The 17,545-nt window shown below is 47.8% G+C and overlaps 1 protein-coding gene across 1 annotated transcript; it reads left to right on the forward strand.

Annotated features, from left to right (window-relative positions):
* The first annotated feature begins 587 nt into the window (after window positions 1-587).
* Window positions 588-5,770, forward strand: LOC119698537 (wiskott-Aldrich syndrome protein homolog 1-like). The gene is made up of 5 exons (XM_038130510.1): window positions 588-596; window positions 993-1,085; window positions 1,477-1,600; window positions 5,120-5,229; window positions 5,322-5,770. Exons 1-5 carry the CDS (start codon window positions 588-590, stop codon window positions 5,502-5,504), a joined length of 519 nt encoding a protein of 172 aa, XP_037986438.1. The 3' UTR covers window positions 5,505-5,770.
* The last annotated feature ends 11,775 nt before the right edge of the window (window positions 5,771-17,545 follow it).

A 17,545-nucleotide genomic window follows, 5' to 3' on the forward strand; every position in this document is an offset into this window, starting at 1 on the left:
GCGGGGACACCTGGGGACACAGCTGAGGATGGAGCTGGGACACGGCTGGGGACATCCGCGGGGACACCTGGGGACACAGGGACACCGGGGCACACAGCTGGGGACAGAGCTGGGACATGACTGGGGACATCCATGGGGACAGTGGGGACATCCCTGGGGACAGAGCTGGGACATGGCTGGGGACATCCGTGGGGACACCGGGGACACCTGGGGACAGAGCTGGGACATGGCTGGGGACATCCATGGGGACAGCGGGGACATCTCTGGGGACAGAGCTGAGACACTGCTGGGGACATCCATGGGGACAGCGGGGACATCCCTGGGGACACAGCTGGGGACATCCATGGGGACACAGCTGGGGACAGAGCTGGGACACAGCTGGGGACATCCATGGGGACAGCGGGGACATCTCTGGGGACAGTGCTGGGGATGGAGCTGGGACACAGCTGGGGACATCTGTGGGGACAGAGCTGGGACACAGCTGGGGACATTGGGGACATCCATGGGGACAGAGCTGGGACACAGCTGGGGACATTGGGGACATCCATGGGGACAGAGCTGGGGACATCACATCCATGGGGGCATCCATGGGGACAGTAGGGACATTGGGGATGTCATGGGGACATCCCTGGGGACAGAGCTGGGGACATCACGGGGATGTCCATGGGGACATGGCTGGGGATAGAGCTGGGGACATCCCTGGGGACACTGGGGACATCAGGGGCACACGGGAAATCCGGGAAGGCGGAGCTGTGCCCCCCCACCCCGTGGGCACCCCTTGTCCTTGTCCCCAGGGATGTCACCTCCCCGGGGATGGCCGTGCCCACGGAGGTGGAAATCCCGTGTCCCCACAGAGGTGACAGCGGGGCCACCGCCCGAGGGACAGCGGGGGGAGGGCGGGGGGGTTCCCAGGGATTTTTAGGGACTGGGACATTCCCCCGGAGTGAGTGGGACATTCCCGGAGCTGACCCTGTCCCCGTTCCTGTCCCCAGGCTCTGCCCTCCATCCAAATCCCGGTGTCCCCCCACATCTTCACCAGCATCAGCTGGGCCGCTGCCACCTCCCCCCTGCCGTCCCTGTCACCGGTGAGTGCCACCTGCTCCCTGCCACCTCCCCCCTGCCGTCCCTGTCACCGGTGAGTGCCACCTGCTCCCTGCCACCTCCCCCCTGCCGTCCCTGTCACCGGTGAGTGCCACCTCCCCCTGCCTGAGTGCCACCTCCCCCCTGCCTGAGTGCCACCTCCCCCTGCCTGAGTGTCACCTCCCCCCTGCCGTCCCTGTCACCGGTGAGTGCCACCTGCTCCCTGCCACCTCCCCCCTGCCGTCCCTGTCACCGGTGAGTGCCACCTCCCCCTGCCTGAGTGCCACCTCCCCCTGCCTGAGTGTCACCTCCCCTCTGCCGTCCCTGTCACCGGTGAGTGCCACCTGCTCCCTGCCTGAGTGTCACCTCCCCCCTGCCGTCCCTGTCACCGGTGAGTGCCACCTGCTCCCTGCCACCTCCCCCTGCCTGAGTGCCACCTCCCCCCTGCCGTCCCTGTCACCGGTGAGTGCCACCTGCTCCCTGCCTGAGTGTCACCTCCCCCCTGCCGTCCCTGTCACCGGTGAGTGCCACCTGCTCCCTGCCACCTCCCCCTGTCTGAGTGCCACCTCCCCCCTGCTGTCCCTGTCACCGGTGAGTGCCCCCTCCCCGCTTTTCTCCTTTTTCCTCTCCATTTTCTCCTCCTTTTCCCCTTCTTTTCCCCCCTTTCCCCCTCGTTTTCCTGGATTTCCCTCCTTTTTCCATCCCTTCCCCCATTTTTTCCTCGTTTCCTCAGTCCTGTTTCCCTCCTTTTTCCTTCTTTTTTCCCTTCCCTTTTCCTTCCCTTTTCCCTTCCTTTTCCCCTTCCCTTTTCCTTTTCCCTTTTCCCTCATTCTTTCCCTTTTTTTTCCTCCTTTTTTTCATCCCTTCCCACTCTTTTTTTCTCTCAATTTCCCCCCTTTTTCCATCCCTTCCCCCATTTTTTCCTCATTTCCTCAGTCCTATTTCCCTCCTTTTTCCTTCCTTTTCCCTCCTTTTCCCTTCCCTTTTCCCTCATTTTTCTCCCCATTTTTCCCCTCCATTCCTGCCTTTTTTCCCCTCAATTTCCCTCCTTTTTTCCCCTCCCTTCCCCCATTTTTTCCACTTTTTCTCCGTCCTATTTCCCTCCTTTTTTCCTTCCTTTTCCCTTCCCTTTTCCCTCATTCTTTCCCTTTCTTCCTCCTTTTTTCCCCTCCCTTCCCACTCTTTTTTCCCCTCAATTTCCCTCCTTTGTTCCATCCCTTCCCCCATTTTTCCCAGTCTCCTCAGCCCTATTTCCCTCCTTTTTTCCCTCCTTTTTTCCTTCTTTTTTCCCTTTCCTTCCCCTTCCCTTTTCCCTCATTCCCCCCCCTTTTCCCCCTCCCTTCCCACCCTTTTTCCCCTCAATTTCCCTCCTTTTTTCCATCCTTTCCCCCATTTTCCCTCGTTTTCTCACCCCTATTTCCCTCCTTTTTTCCCCTCTTTTTTTCCTTCCTTTTCCCTTCCATTTTCCCTCATTCTTTCCCTTTTTTTCCTCCTTTTTTCCCCTCCCTTCCCACTCTTTTTCCCCTCAATTTCCCTCCTTTTTCCATCCCTTCCCCCATTTTTTCCTCGTTTCTTCAGTCCTATTTCCCTCCTTTTTTCCTTCCTTTTCCCTCCTTTTCCCTCCTTTTCCCTTCCCTTTTCCCTCATTTTCCCCCCATTTTTCCCGTCCCTTCTTGCCTTTTTTCCCTCAATTTCTCCCCTTTGTTCCATCCCTTCCCCCATTTTTTCCCAGTTTTCTCATCCCTATTTCCCTCCTTTTCCCCCTCCTTTTCCCTTCCCTTTTCCCTCATTTTTTCCCTTTTTTCCTCCCTTCCCGCCCTTTTTTTCCCGCCCTTCCTCCTCCATAGGCCCCTCACCTTGACCTTTTTTCCCCTTTTCCCCCCTTTTTTCCCCTTTTAATCCCCTCTTTCCCCCTTTCCCCCCTCCTTTTCCCATTTCTCCCCCCTTTCCCCTCCTTTTTCCCTCAATTTTCCTCCTTTTTCCCCTCCCTTCCCCCATTTTTTCCTAGTTTCCTCAGTCCTATTTCCCTCCTTTTTCCCTTCCTTTTCCCTCTCCTTTTCCCTTTCCTTCCCCTTCCCTTCCCTCTCTTTTTTTCCCCTCAATTTCCCCCCTTTTTCCACCCTTTCCCCCATGTTTCCTTGTTTTCTCCGTCCTATTTCCCTCCTTTTTCCCCTCCTTTTCCCTCATTTTTTCCCTTTTTTTCTCCTTTCCCGCCCTTTTTTTCCCGCCCTTCCCCCTCCATAGGCCCCTCAGACCCCCTCACCTTGACCTTTTTTCCCCCTCTTAATCCCCATTTTTCCCCTTTTAATCCCCTTTTTCCCCCTTTTCCCCCCTTTTTATCCCTTTTCCCCCCCTTTTTTATCCCTTTTTCCCACCTTTTTTATCCCTTTTTCCCCCTTTTTCTCCCCGTTCCCCCTCAGGCGCGGAGCCGCTCCCTCAGCGGCTTCCTTCCTTTTCCCTCTCCTTTTCCCTTTCCTTCCCCTTCTCTTCCCGCTCTTTTTTTCCCCTCAATTTCCCCCCTTTTTCCACCCTTTCCCCCATGTTTTCCTTGTTTTCTCTGTCCTATTTCCCTCCTTTTTCCCCTCCTTTTCCCTCATTTTTTCCCTTTTTTTCTCCTTTCCCGCCCTTTTTTTCCCGCCCTTCCCCCTCCATAGGCCCCTCAGACCCCCTCACCTTGACCTTTTTTCCCCCTCTTAATCCCCATTTTTCCCCTTTTAATCCCCTTTTTAATCCCTTTTCCCCCCTTTTGATCCCTTTCCCCCCCCTTTTTATCCCTTTTCCCCCCCTTTTTTATCCCTTTTTCCCACCTTTTTTATCCCTTTTTCCCCCTTTTTCTCCCCGTTCCCCCTCAGGCGCGGAGCCGCTCCCTCAGCGGCTTCCTTCCTTTTCCCTCTCCTTTTCCCTTTCCTTCCCCTTCTCTTCCCGCTCTTTTTTTCCCCTCAATTTCCCCCCTTTTTCCACCCTTTCCCCCATGTTTTCCTTGTTTTCTCTGTCCTATTTCCCTCCTTTTTCCCCTCCTTTTCCCTCATTTTTTCCCTTTTTTCCTCCCTTCCCGCCCTTTTTTTCCCCGCCCTTCCCCCTCCATAGGCCCCTCAGACCCCCTCACCTTGACCTTTTTTCCCCCTCTTAATCCCCATTTTTCCCCTTTTAATCCCCTTTTTAATCCCTTTTCCCCCCTTTTGATCCCTTTCCCCCCCTTTTTATCCCTTTTTCCCCCCTTTTTCTCCCCGTTCCCCCTCAGGCACGGAGCCGCTCCCTCAGCGGCTTCCTTCCTTTTCCCTCTCCTTTTCCCTTTCCTTCCCCTTCTCTTCCCGCTCTTTTTTCCCCCTCAATTTCCCCCCTTTTTCCACCCTTTCCCCCATTTTTTCCTTGTTTTCTCCGTCCTATTTCCCTCCTTTTTTCCTTCCTTTTCCCTCATTTTTTCCCTTTTTTCCTCCCTTCCCGCCCTTTTTTTCCCGCCCTTCCCCCTCCATAGGCCCCTCAGAACCCCTCACCTTGACCTTTTTTTCACCTCTTAATCCCCATTTTTCCCCTTTTAATCCCCTTTTTAATTCCTTTTCCCCCCTTTTGATCCCTTTCCCCCCCTTTTTTATCCCTTTTCCCCACCTTTTTTATCCCTTTTTCCCCCTTTTTCTCCACGTTCCCCCTCAGGCACGGAGCCGCTCCCTCAGCGGCTTCCTTCCTTTTCCCTCTCCTTTTCCCTTTCCTTCCCCTTCTCTTCCCGCTCTTTTTTCCCCCTCAATTTCCCCCCTTTTTCCACCCTTTCCCCCATGTTTTCCTTGTTTTCTCCATCCTATTTCCCTCCTTTTTTCCTTCCTTTTCCCTCATTTTTTCCCTTTTTTCCTCCTTTCCCGCCTTTTTTTTCCCACCCTTCCCCCTCCATAGCCCCCTCAGAACCCCTCACCTTGACCTTTTTTTCCCCTTTTCCCACCTTTTAATCCCCTTTTTAATCCCTTTTCCCCCCTTTTTCTCCCTTTTTTATCCCTTTTTCCCCCTTTTTTATCCCTTTTTCCCCCTTTTTCTCCCCGTTCCCCCTCAGGCGCGGAGCCGCTCCCTCAGCCTCAGCGACCCTCAGGCCCCTCAGCCGCCGCCATTGCTGCCGCCCCGGCTCCTCGTGGCCTCCCCGCCCCGCGCCTCCCTCACCGCCAGGTAAGACCCCAAAAACCCCCAAAAACCCCCAAAAACCCCAAATCCTTCAACCCAGCAGCGGGAAAACCCCAACGATTTCCCTTTTCCCCCAGAAAAATCCGCGGCGAAGCCAAGAAATGCCGCAAGGTTTACGGCATCGAGCACCGGGAGCAGTGGTGCACGGCGTGCCGCTGGAAAAAGGCCTGCCAGCGCTTCCTGGACTGAATTCCCTCCTGGATTCCCTCCTCCCCACCCGGAATTCCCTCAGGAATCTGGGAATTTCCTTCCGAATTTGAGAATTCCCCTCATAAATCTGAGATTTTCCTCATTGCTGCGAGTGGGGACTGAATTTCGCCGCCGTGCTCTCCTTTTCCCGCCTGGAATTCCCTCAGAAATCTGGGAATTCCCTCATTGCTGCGAACGGGGACTGAATTTTGCTGCCATATTCCCCTTTTCCCACCTGGAATTCCCTCAGGAAATTAGGAATTCCCTCAGAAATCTGAGAATTCCCTCAGGAACTTGGGAATGCCCTCAGGAATTTGGGAATTTCCTCAGAAATCCAGGAATTCCCACAGGAATTTAGGAATTTCCTCACAAATTTGGAATTTCCTCATTGCTGAAAGCAGGGGCTGAATTTCGCCGCTGTATTTCCCTTTTCCTACCCAAATTCCCTCAGAAATCCAGGAATTTCCTCATTGCTGAAAGCAGGGGCTGAATTTCGCTGCCATATTCCCCTTTTCCCGCCTAGAATTCCCTCAGGAAATTAGGAATTCCCTCAGAAATCTGAGAATTCCCTCAGAAATCCAGGAATTTGCTCATTGCTGCAAGCAGGGACTGAATTTCGCCGCCATATTCCCCTTTTCCCGCCTGGAATTCCCTCAGAAATCTGGGAATTCCCTCAGGAACTTGGGAATGCCCTCAGGAATTTGGGAATTTCCTCAGAAATCCAGGAATTTCCTCATTGCTGCAAGCAGGGACTGAATTCCACCTCCATATTCCCCTTTTCCCACCTGAATTCCCTCAGGAATTTGGGAATTCCCTCAGAAATCCAGGAATTCCCACAGGAATTTAGGAATTTCCTCACAAATTTGGAATTTCCTCATTGCTGAAAGCAGGGGCTGAATTTCGCTGCTGTGTTTCCCTTTTCCCACCCAAATTCCCTCAGAAATCTGGGAATTTCCTTATTGATGCAAGCAGGGACTGAATTTCGCTGCCATATTCCCCTTTTCCCGCCTAGAATTCCCTCAGGAAATTAGGAATTCCCTCAGAAATCTGAGAATTCCCTCAGAAATCCAGGAATTTCCTCATTGCTGCAAGCAGGGACTGAATTCCACCTCCATATTCCCCTTTTCCCACCTGAATTCCCTCAGGAATTTGGGAATTCCCTCAGAAATCCAGGAATTCCCACAGAAATTTAGGAATTTCCTCACAAATTTGGAATTTCCTCATTGCTGAAAGCAGGGGCTGAATTTCGCCGCCGTATTTCCCTTTTCCTACCCAAATTCCCTCAGAAATCCAGGAATTTCCTCATTGCTGAAAGCAGGGGCTGAATTTCGCTGCCATATTCCCCTTTTCCCACCTGGAATTCCCTCAGGAAATTAGGAATTCCCTCAGAAATCTGAGAATTCCCTCAGAAATCCAGGAATTTGCTCATTGCTGCAAGCAGGGACTGAATTTCGCCGCCATATTCCCCTTTTCTCACCTGGAATTCCCTCAGAAATCCGGGAATTCCCTCAGGAATTTGGGAATGCCCTCAGAAATTTGGGAATTTCCTCAGAAATCCAGGAATTTCCTCATTGCTGCAAGCAGGGACTGAATTTCACCTCCCTTCTGCCCTTTCCCACCTGGAATTCCCTCAGAAATCCAGGAATTCCCTCAGAAATCCAGGAATTCCCACAGAAATTTAGGAATTTCCTCACAAATTTGGAATTTCCTCATTGCTGAAAGCAGGGGCTGAATTTCGCCGCCGTATTTCCCTTTTCCTACCCAAATTCCCTCAGAAATCTGGGAATTTCCTCATTGCTGAAAGCAGGGGCTGAATTTCGCTGCCATATTCCCCTTTTCCCGCCTAGAATTCCCTCAGGAAATTAGGAATTCCCTCAGAAATCCAGGAATTTCCTCATTGCTGCGAGCAGGGACTGAATTTTGCTGCCATATTCCCATTTTCCTGCCTGGAATTCCCTCAAAAATCAGAGAATTCCCTCAGAAATCTGGGAATTCCCTCAGGAATTTGGGAATTTCCTCAGAAATCCAGGAATTTCCTCATTGCTGCAAGCAGGGACTGAATTCCACCTCCATATTTTCCTTTTCCCACCTGGAATTCCTTCAAAAATCTGGGAATTCCCTCATAAATCTGGGAATTTCCTCATTGCTGCAAGCAGGGGCTGAATTTCGCTGCCATATTTTCCTTTTCCCACCCAAATTCCCTCAGAAATTTGGGAATTTCATTTGGGAATTCCCTCAGAAATTTGGGGATTCTCTCAGGAATTTAAAAATTCCCTCAGAAATTTGGGAATTGCCTCAGGAATTCAAAAATTCCCTCAGGAATTCAAAAATTCCCTCAGGAATTCCTCAGGAAATCTGGGAATTCCCTCAGAAATTTGGGAATTCTCTCAGGAATTTGGGAATCCCCCCAGAAAAATGTGGGAATTCCCTCAGAAAATCTGGGAATTCTCTCAGGAATTTCAAAATTCCCTCAGAAAATCGGGAAATTCCCTCCAAAAAATTTGGAAATTCCCTCGGAAATGGGAGAATTCCCTGGGAAATGTGGGAATTTTCATTTAAAAATTCCCATTTTTCCCATTTTTAAACCTGACCAATCCCCCTGCCATCAGCGAAGGAGGAAATTTTGTCCCTGGTGACTTCGGGGACCAAAAATTTTCCCGATTTTCCCAGATTTGCTGGAAAATGCCCCAAAAAATGGGGCCGGGCTCGAGTTTTGGGGACAAAAATCGGGATTTTTGAAACCCGAGAGAGTTTTTAGGGCCATTTTTGGGACAAAAATTCCCAAAAATTTTCATTTTTTGGGGAAAAAAAATCGGAATTTTGAAACCCGAGGGAATTTTTAGGGCCCGAAATTCCCAACTTCCTTCCAAATTTTGCAATTTTGGGTTTTCCGGCCGCTGGAAAAATTGGGAAAAATTCCATTTTTCACCCCTGAATGGCTCCAACTTCGGAATCCTGGAATATTTTGGGATGGAATTGATGGTAAATATTTTTAATTATGATTTTTTTTCGAGCGCTGGGAATATTTTAAACCATCCCAGAAGGGGAATTTAATGGTCGGGAGGCTCCAAAATCGGGAATTTTTTCCTGGAATTTTTGCTGGAACATTCTGAACATCAGGGATCAAAGCAGGGCAGGGAAAAATGGGGGAAAAAAGTTGAATTTTGGTTTTCCTCAGATTTTGTGGCTTTATTCCTGAGCTCTGGCTCCCTCTTTTCCTCCTTTTTCCTCCTTTTCCCCCCTCATTTCTCCTTTTTTCTTTTTTTCTCCTTTTTTCTTCCTTTTCCATCCTTTCCCCCCTTTTTTTTTCTCCTTCCTCTCCTTTTTCCATCCTTTTTTCCTTATTTTTACCTCATTTTTCCTTCTTTCCCCTCATTTTCCCTTCCTTTTTTCACCTTTTAATCTCCTTTTTTTCTCTCCTTTTGAATTTTTATTCCTTTCCCCCCTTTCCCCCTCTTTTTCCTCCTTTCCCCTTATTTTCCCCTTTTTTTCATCCTTTCTTTCCTCCATTTTTCTTCCTTTTTTCCCACTTTTTTCCTCCCTTTTTTCTTCTTCCTCCTCCTTTTTTCCCTCCTTTTTTCTCCTCCTTTTCTCCTCATTTTTTCCACATTTTCTCCTCATTTTCCCCCTTTTTTCTTCTCCTCTTCCTCCTTTTCTCCTCCTTCTCCCCCTTTCTTCTCATTCTTTTTTCTCTCCTTTTTCCTCTCATTTTCCTCCTTTTTCCCCATTTTCCTCCTCATTTCCTCCTTTTTTCCTCATTTTTCCTTATAATTTCCTCCTTTTTCCCCCTTTTCCCTCCTTTTTCCACCTTTTATTCCCTCCATTTTCCCACCTTTTCCACCCCTTTTCCCTCCTTTTTTCCTCCCTTTTTCCTCCTTTTTTCTCCTCCTTTCCCCCCTTTTTCTTCCTTTGCTCCCCTCCTTTCCTCCTTTTTTCCTCTTCCTTTCCCCTCCTTCCTTCCCCTCCTTTTCTCCTCCACTTTTCCTCCTTTTCCCACCATTTCCCCCCTAATTTTTTCCTTCCTTTCCCCTCCTTTTCCCTCATTTTTATCCTCTTTTTCCTCCTTTTTTCTCCTTTTTCTCCTCTTCTTTTCCCCTCCTTTTTTCCTCCTTTCCCCCTCCTTTTTCCCCTCCTTTTCCTTTTTTCCTTTCCCCCTTTTTCCTCCTTTCCCCTGATTTTTCCCTTTTTTCCTCCTTTTTTTCTCCCCTTTTTCCTCCATTTTTTCTCTCTTTTTTTCCCCTTTTTCCTTTCTGGTTTTCCTTTTTTCTCCCTTTTTCCTTCTTTCCCCCCCTTTTTCTCCTTTTCTTCCTCATTTCTTCTCCTTTTTCCTTCATTTTTTCCCTTTTCCCCTCTTTTCCCCTGTTTTCCTCTTCCTTTTTCCTCTCTTTTTCCCTCATTTTCCCTCCTTTGTTCCACCTTTTATTCCCTCCATTTTCCCACCTTTTCCTCCCCTTTTCCCTCCTTTTTTCCCTTTTTTTCTCCTCCTTTCCCCCTTTTCTTCCTTTTTTCCTCCATTTTTTCCTTCCTTTCCCCTCTTTTTTCCTTCATTTTAATCCTCTTTTTCCTCCTTTTTTCTCCTTTTTCTCCTCTTCTTTTCCCCTCCTTTTTCCCTCCTTATCCTCTCATTTTTCCTTTATTTTTTCCTTTTTCCTCCTTTTTTCCTTCCTTTTCCCCTCCTTTTCCCCCTTCCTTTTTCCTCCTTTTTCTTTTCATTTCTTTCCTTTTCCCTCCGTTTTCCTCTTTTTTCCTCCTTTCCCCTCTTTTTTCTCCTTTCTTCTCTAGTTTTTCTTTCTTTCCCCTCCTTTTTCTCCTCCTTTTCCGCCTGCTTTTTTCCTCCTTCTTTTCCCCTGCAATTCCAGCAATATTTTCATTTTCCCCTGCAATCCCACAAATATTTTGAATTTCCCCTACAATCCCATAAACATTTCTAAGTATTTTCCCTAAAATCCCACAAATATTTCAAATTTTCCCCTCCAATTCCACAAATATTTTGAATTTCCCCTCTAATTCCACAAATATTTTGAATTTCCCTGCAGTCCCACAAACATTTCTAAGTATTTTCCCTAAAATCCCACAAATATTTTGAATTTTCCCCCTCCAATCCCACAAATATTTTGAATTTCCCCTGCAATCCCACAAACATTTCTAAGTATTTTCCCTAAAATCCCACAAATATTTTGAATTTTCCCCTCCAATTCCCACAAATATTTTGAATTTCCCTGCAATCCCACAAACATTTCTAATTATTTTCCCAAAAATCCCACAAATATTTCAAATTTTTCCCCTCCAATCCCACAAATACTTTCATTTTTCCCCTGCAATCCCACAAACATTTCTAATTATTTTCCCTAAAATCCCACAAACATTTCTAATTTCCCCTCCAATCCCACAAATATTTCTCATTTTCCCCTCCAATCCCACAAATATTTTGAGTTTCCCCTGCAGTCCCAGCCGGGTCGGTGTTTCTGGAAGGCAATAAAGGAATTTCGCTGCTCCCGGCTGCCTCCGGCCTTGCTTCCAGGGGGATTTGGGGCTGCGAGGGCGGCGGGAGCAGCTCTGCTGAGCCTTCTCCTCCTTTTCCTCCTTTTCCTCCTTTTCCTCCTTTTTCCCTCCTCATTTCCTCCTTTTTTCCCCATTTCCCTCCCTCTTTCTTCCTTTTTCTCTCTCCTTTTCCCTCCTTTTTCCCTCCTTTTTTCCTCCTTTTCCCTCCCTCCTTTTTTCCCGTATCATTTCCTCATTTTTCCTTATTTTTCCTTCATCTCCCCCAATTTTCCTCCATTTCCCCTCCTTTTTCTCTCTCCTTTCCCTCCTTTTTTCCTCCTTTTTTCCCCATTTTCCTCCTCCTTTCTTTCCTCCTTTTTCTCTCTCCTGTTCCTCCTTGATTCCTTCTTTTCCCCCTCATTTTCTCCTTTCCCCCTTATCATTTCCTCATTTTCCCTCAATTTTCCTCCTTTTCCCCCTTTTCCCTCCTCATTTCCTCCTTTTCCTCCTTTTTCTTTGGCATTTCCTCATTTTTCCTCCTTTTCCCTCATTTTTCCTCCTTTTCCCCATTTCCCTCCTTCTGTCTTCCTTTTTCTCTCTCCTTTTCCCTCCCCATTTCCTCTCTTTTTCCCCTTTTCCCCCTCCTTTCCTTCTCATTTTCTCTCTTTCCCCCATTTTCCTTCTTTTCCCCTCCTTTTTCTCTCTCCTTTCCCTCCTTTTTTTTCCTCCTTTTTTCCCCATTTTCCTCCTCCTTCCTCCTTTTTCTTTCTTCCTTTTTCTCTCTCCTTTTCCTCCTTTTCCCTCCTTTTTTCCTCCTTTTCCCTCCCTCCTTTTTTCCCGTATCATTTCCTCATTTTTCCTTATTTTTCCTTCATTTCCCCCAATTTTCCTCCATTTCCCCTCCTTTTTCTCTCTCCTTTCCCTCCTTTTTTTTCCTCCTTTTTTTCCCATTTTCCTCCTTTATTTCTCATTTTTCCTCCTCCCTTTTCTTTCTCCATTTTCCTCCTCCTTTCCTCTTTTTCCTTTCCTCCTTTTTCTCTCTCCTATTCCTCCTTGATTCCTTCGTTTTTTTCCCTCCTTTTTCCACTCAATTTCCCTCCTTTTTTCCCAATTTTCCTTCTCATTTCCTCCTTTTCCTCCTTTTTCTTTGTCATTTCCTCATTTTTCCTCCTTTTCCCTCTTTTTCCTTCTTTTCCCCATTTCCCTCCTTATTTCCTCCTTTTTTTCTCCCATTTTCCTCCTTTTTTCCTCCTCCCATTTCTTTCTTCATTTCCTCCTTTTCCCCCTTTTCCCTCCTCATTTCCTCCTTTTCCTCCTTTTTCTTTGGCATTTCCTCATTTTTCCTCCTTTCCCCTAAGAATTTCCTCCTTTTCCCCATTTCCCTCCCTCTTTCCTCCTTTTTCTCTCTCCTTTTCCCTCCCCATTTCCTCTCTTTTTCCCCTTTTCCCTCCTTTCCTTCTCATTTTCTCTCTTTCCCCATTTTCCTCCTTGTTTTCCTTCTTTTTCCTTAGAATTTCCTCCTTTTTTCCTCCTTTCCCCCACATTTTCCTCCTTTTCCCCTCCTTTTTCTCTCTCCTTTCCCTCTTTTTTTCCTCCTTTTTTCCCCATTTTCCTCCTCCTTTCCTCTTTTTTCTTTCCTCCTTTTTCTCTCTCCTTTTCCCTCCTCGTGTTCCTCCTTTTTCCTCTCCTTTCCCCTCTCCTTTTCTCTCCTCATTTCCTCTTCTTTCCTCCTTTCCCCTCCTTTCCCCTCCCTCCTTTTTTCCCGTATCATTTCCTCCTTTTTTCCTTATTTTTCCTTCATTTCCCCCAATTTTCCTCCATTTCCCCTCCTTTTTCTGTCTCTTTTTTCCTCCTTTTTTCCCCATTTTCCTCCTCCTTTCTTTCCTCCTTTTTCTCTCTCCTGTTCCTCCTTGATTCCTTCTTTTCCCCCTCATTTTCTCCTTTTCCCCCTTATCATTTCCTCATTTTCCCTCAATTTTCCTCCTTTTCCCCCTTTTCCCTCCTCATTTCCTCCTTTTTCCTCCTTTTTCTTTGGCATTTCCTCATTTTTCCTCCTTTTCCCTCTTTTTTCCTCCTTTTCCCCATTTCCCTCCTTCTGTCTTCCTTTTTCTCTCTCCTTTTCCCTCCCCATTTCCTCTCTTTTTCCCCTTTTCCCTCCTTTCCTTCTCATTTTCTCTCTTTCCCCATTTTCCTCCTTGTTTTCCTTCTTTTTCCTTAGAATTTCCTCCTTTTTTCCTCCTTTCCCCCACATTTTCCTCCTTTTCCCCTCCTTTTTCTCTCTCCTTTCCCTCCTTTTTTTCCTCTTTTTTCCCCATTTTCCTCCTCCTTTCCTCCTTTTTCTTTCTTCCTTTTTCTCTCTCCTTTTCCTCCTTGTTTCCTTCTTTCCTCCTTTTCCCTCCCTCCTTTTTTCCCGTATCATTTCCTCATTTTTCCTTATTTTTCCTTCATCTCCCCCAATTTTCCTCCATTTCCCCTCCTTTTTCTCTCTCCTTTCCCTCCTTTTTTCCTCCTTTTTTTCTCCCATTTTCCTCCTCCCTTTTCTTTCCCCATTTTCCTCCTCCTTTCCTCTTTTTTCTTTCCTCCTTTTTCTCTCTCCTATTCCTCCTTGATTCCTTCTTTTTTCCCCTCCTTTTTCCACTCAGTTTCCCTCCTTTCCTCCCCTTTTCCGTCCTCATTTCCTCCTTTCTCCTCCTTTTTCTTTGTCATTTCCTCCTTTTTCCTCCTTTTTTCCTTCTTTTCCCCATTTCCCTCCTTCTTTCCTCCTTTTTTCCTCCTTTTTCCTCCTCCCTTTTCTTTCTTCATTTCCTCCTTTTCCCCCTTTTCCCTCCTCATTTCCTCCTTTTCCCCCTTTTCCCTCCTCATTTCCTCCTTTTCCTCCTTTTCCTTTGTAATTTTCTCATCTCTCCCCCTTTTACCTCTTTTTTCCTCCTTTTTCCCCTCCTTTTTCCCATTTCCCTGATCCTTTCCTTCTTTTTCTTTCCTCCTTTTTCTCTCCTTTCCCTCCTTGTTTCCTTCTTTTCCCCTCATTTTCTCCTTTTCTCCTCCTGTTTTCCCTCCCTTTTCCCTCTTCCTTCCCCTCATTTCCCCTTTCCCCCTTCTTTCCCCTCCTTTTCTCCTCCCATTTTCTTCCTTTCCCCACATTTTCTCCTCTTGTTTCCCCCATTTCCCCCTCCTTTTCCACTTTCCTTCCTTTTTTCTCCTTTTCCCCTCCTTTTTTCCTCTTTTCTTCCCTTTCTTCCCTCCCTTATTTTCCCCACCTTTTTCCCCTCCTTTTCTCCTCCCTTTTCCTCCTTTTCTCCTCCCTTTTCCTCCTCCTGTTCCCCCTTTCTCTCCGTTCCCCTCCTTTTCCATTTTCCTTCCTTTTTCCCTCCTTTTTCTCTCATTTTCTCCCACTTTTCCCCCCCTTTCCTCATTTCCCTCTTCCCCCATTTCCCTCCTTTTTTCCTCCTTTCCTCCTTGTTCCCCTTTCTTTTCCCCTCCTTTTCTTCCTCCTTTCCCCTTTTCCCCTCCTTTTCTCCTCCCTTTCCCTCCTCTTTCTCTCATTTTCTCCTCCTGTTCCCCCTTTCTTTTCCCTCCATTTTCCTTCCTTTTTTCCTCCTTTTCCCCCTTCTTTTCCCCCATTTTTTCTCTCATTTTCTCCCGCTTTTTTCCCTCCTTTCCTCATTTCCCCTTTCCCCCATTTTCCCCTTTTCTCCTCCCTTTTCCTCCTTTTCCTCTCATTTTCTCCTCCTGTTCCCCTTTCCCTCCTTTCCCCCTCATTTCCTCCTTGTCTCCCCCTTCTTTCCCCTCCTTTCCCCCATTTTTTCTTCCTTTCCCCCATTCCCTTTTCCCCTCCTCCTTTCCTCCTGCTTTTCTTCCTTTGCCCTCTTTTTCCTCCTCATTTCCCCTCCCTTTTTCTTCCTTTCCCCACCTTTTCTCCTCCTGTTCCCCCATTTTCCCATTTTTTCCCTTTTCCTTCCTTTTTTCTCCTTTTCCCCTCCTTGTTTCCTCCTTTTTTCTTCCTTTCCTCCTTGTTCCCCTTTCTTTTCCCTCCTTTTTTCCTCCTTTCCCCCTCCTTTTCTCCTCCCTTTTTCCCCTTTTTCTCTCATTTTCTCCTCCTGTTCCCCCTTTCCTTCCCCCATCCCCCCAATTTTCCTCTCCTTTCCCCTCCATTTTCCCTCTTTTTTCCTCCATTTTCCTCTCCTTTTTTCCGCCATTTTCCTTCTTTTTTCCCTCCATTTTCTCCCCCTTTTTTCCTCCATTTCTCCCCCCTTTTTCCCTCCATTTTCCTTCTTTTCCCTCCATTTTCCCTCCTTTTCCCTCCATTTTCCCTCATTTTTTCCTCCATTTTCCTTTTCCCCCCTCCATTTTCCTCTCTTTTTCCCCTCCATTTTCTCCCCCTTTTTTCCTACTTTTCTCCCCCCTTTTTCCCTCCATTTCCCCTCGTTTTTCCCTCCATTTTCCTTCTTTTTTCCTCCTTTTCTCCCTCCATTTTTCCCTCCATTTTCCCTCCTTTTCCCCTCCATTTTCCTTCCTTTTCCTCCATTTTCCTCTCCTTTTTCCCTCCATTTTCCTTCTTTTTTCCTCCAATTTCCCCCTTTTTTTCCTCCTTTTCGCCCTTTTCCCCTCCATTTTCCTTCCTTTTCCTCCATTTTCCTCTCCTTTTTCCCTCCATTTTCCTTCTTTTTTCCTCCAATTTCCCCCTTTTTTTCCTCCTTTTCGCCCTTTTCCCCTCCATTTTCCTTCCTTTCCCCTCCATTTTCCTTCCTTTTCCCTCCATTTTCCTTCTTTTTTCCTCCTTTTCTCCCTCCATTTTTCCCTCCATTTTCCTTCCTTTTTTCCTCCTTTTCCCCTCCTTTTTTCTCTCCTTTTTCCTTTTTTCCCCTTTTCCCCCTTTTTTCCTCCTTTCCCCTTATTTTTCCTCCTTTTCTTTTTCCTTTTTCCCCTCCATTTTTTCTTCTTTTTCCCCTCCATTTTCCTTTTTTCCCCTCCATTTTCCTTCTTTTTCCCTCCATTTTCTCCCCCTTTTCTCCTCGTTTTCTCCCCCCTTTTTCCCTCCATTTTCCTTCCTTTTCCTCCATTTTCCTTCCTTTTCCTCCATTTTCCTTCCTTTTCCTCCATTTTCCTTCCTTTTCCCTCCATTTTCCTTCCTTTTCCCTCCATTTTCCTTCCTTTTCCTCCATTTTCCTTCCTTTTCCCTCCATTTTCTCCCCCTTTTTCCCTCCTTTTCCCCATTTTTCCTCCTTTTCCCCCTTTCCCCCCTCCTCTTTTCCCCCTCCTTTTTCCCCTTTTTCCCGCTTTCCCCCCCCACCTTTTCCTCCCCTTTTCCCATCCTTTCTCCCCCATTTTCCCCCCTTTTCCCTCGGGAATTCCGCCGGCACCGCCGCTCCCTCCGTCCATCCGTCCGTCTGTCCCTCCTCCTCTTCCCGCCCTCCCTTTTCCCAAAAAAACAACAAATCCGCCCACTCCTAACCGGGAATCCCGAATTCTTGGGGTCGGGCAGGAATTCCAGGCTGCTCCATTCCCTTTCCCGGCCGGAATTCCCAAAATCCACCCCAAACTCATCCCGTGGGAGATTCCCGACCCCGCTCCGGGCAGGGAATTCCGGGGAGGAAAATTCCCGTTGTTCTCCGGGCTCAGCTCCTCCAGCTCCGGGGCCTTTCCCGCTTTTCCATCCTGGAGAATTCCAGGAGGTTGTGGGGACAAAAATCCCGATTTTCCATCCTGGGGTTGTGGGGACAAAAATCCCGATTTTCCATCTTGAGAATTCCAGGGGGTTGTGGGGACAAAAATCTGGGATTTGGCCTCGGAAACGTCGCGTTGCTGAGCTCATCCCACGGATCCGACCTGTCCCGATCCCTCTGGAGATCCCAAATCCCGTGGATCTGACCCGTCCCGATCCCTCCGGAATTCCCAAATCCCACCGATCCCACCTGAGCTCATCGCATGGATCCGACCTGTCCTGATCCCTCCGGAATTCCCAAATCCCACAAATCCGCCCTGTCCCAATCCCTCCGAAATTCCCAAATTCCGCAAATCCAACCTGTCCTGTTCCCTCTGGAATTCCCAAATCCCACAGATTCGACTTGTCCCAATCCATCCAGAATTCCCAGTCCTATGGATCTGACCTGTCCCGATCCCTCCGGAATTCCCAAATCCCATGGATCCAATGTGTCCCAATCCCACAAATCTGACCTGCCCCAATCCCTCCAGAGATCCCAAATCCCACAGATCCAACCTGTCTCGATCCCATGGATCCGCGCTGTCCCAGCCCCTCTGGAATTCCCAAATCCCACAGATCTGACCCGTCCCAAATCCCTCTGGAGACCCCAAATCCCACAGATCCGACCTGTCCCTATCCCACGGATCCGACCTGTCCCGATCCCTCTGGAGATCCCAAATCCCACAGATTTGCCCCGTCCCTATCCCATGGATCCAACCTGCCCCTATCCCATGGATCCAACCTGCCCCGATCCCTCCGGAATTCCCAAATCCCTCAAATCCGACCCATCCTGATCCCTCCAGAATTCCCAAATCCCACAAATCCGCCCTGTCCCAATCCCTCTGGAATTCCCAAATCCCGCAAATCTAACCTGTCATGATCCCTCTGGAATTCCTGAATCCCACAGATTCGACTTGTCCCAATCCCTCC

This window comes from Motacilla alba, chromosome 3 (genome assembly GCF_015832195.1).
Source record: "Motacilla alba alba isolate MOTALB_02 chromosome 3, Motacilla_alba_V1.0_pri, whole genome shotgun sequence".
In the NCBI taxonomy this organism is placed as follows: domain Eukaryota; kingdom Metazoa; phylum Chordata; class Aves; order Passeriformes; family Motacillidae; genus Motacilla; species Motacilla alba.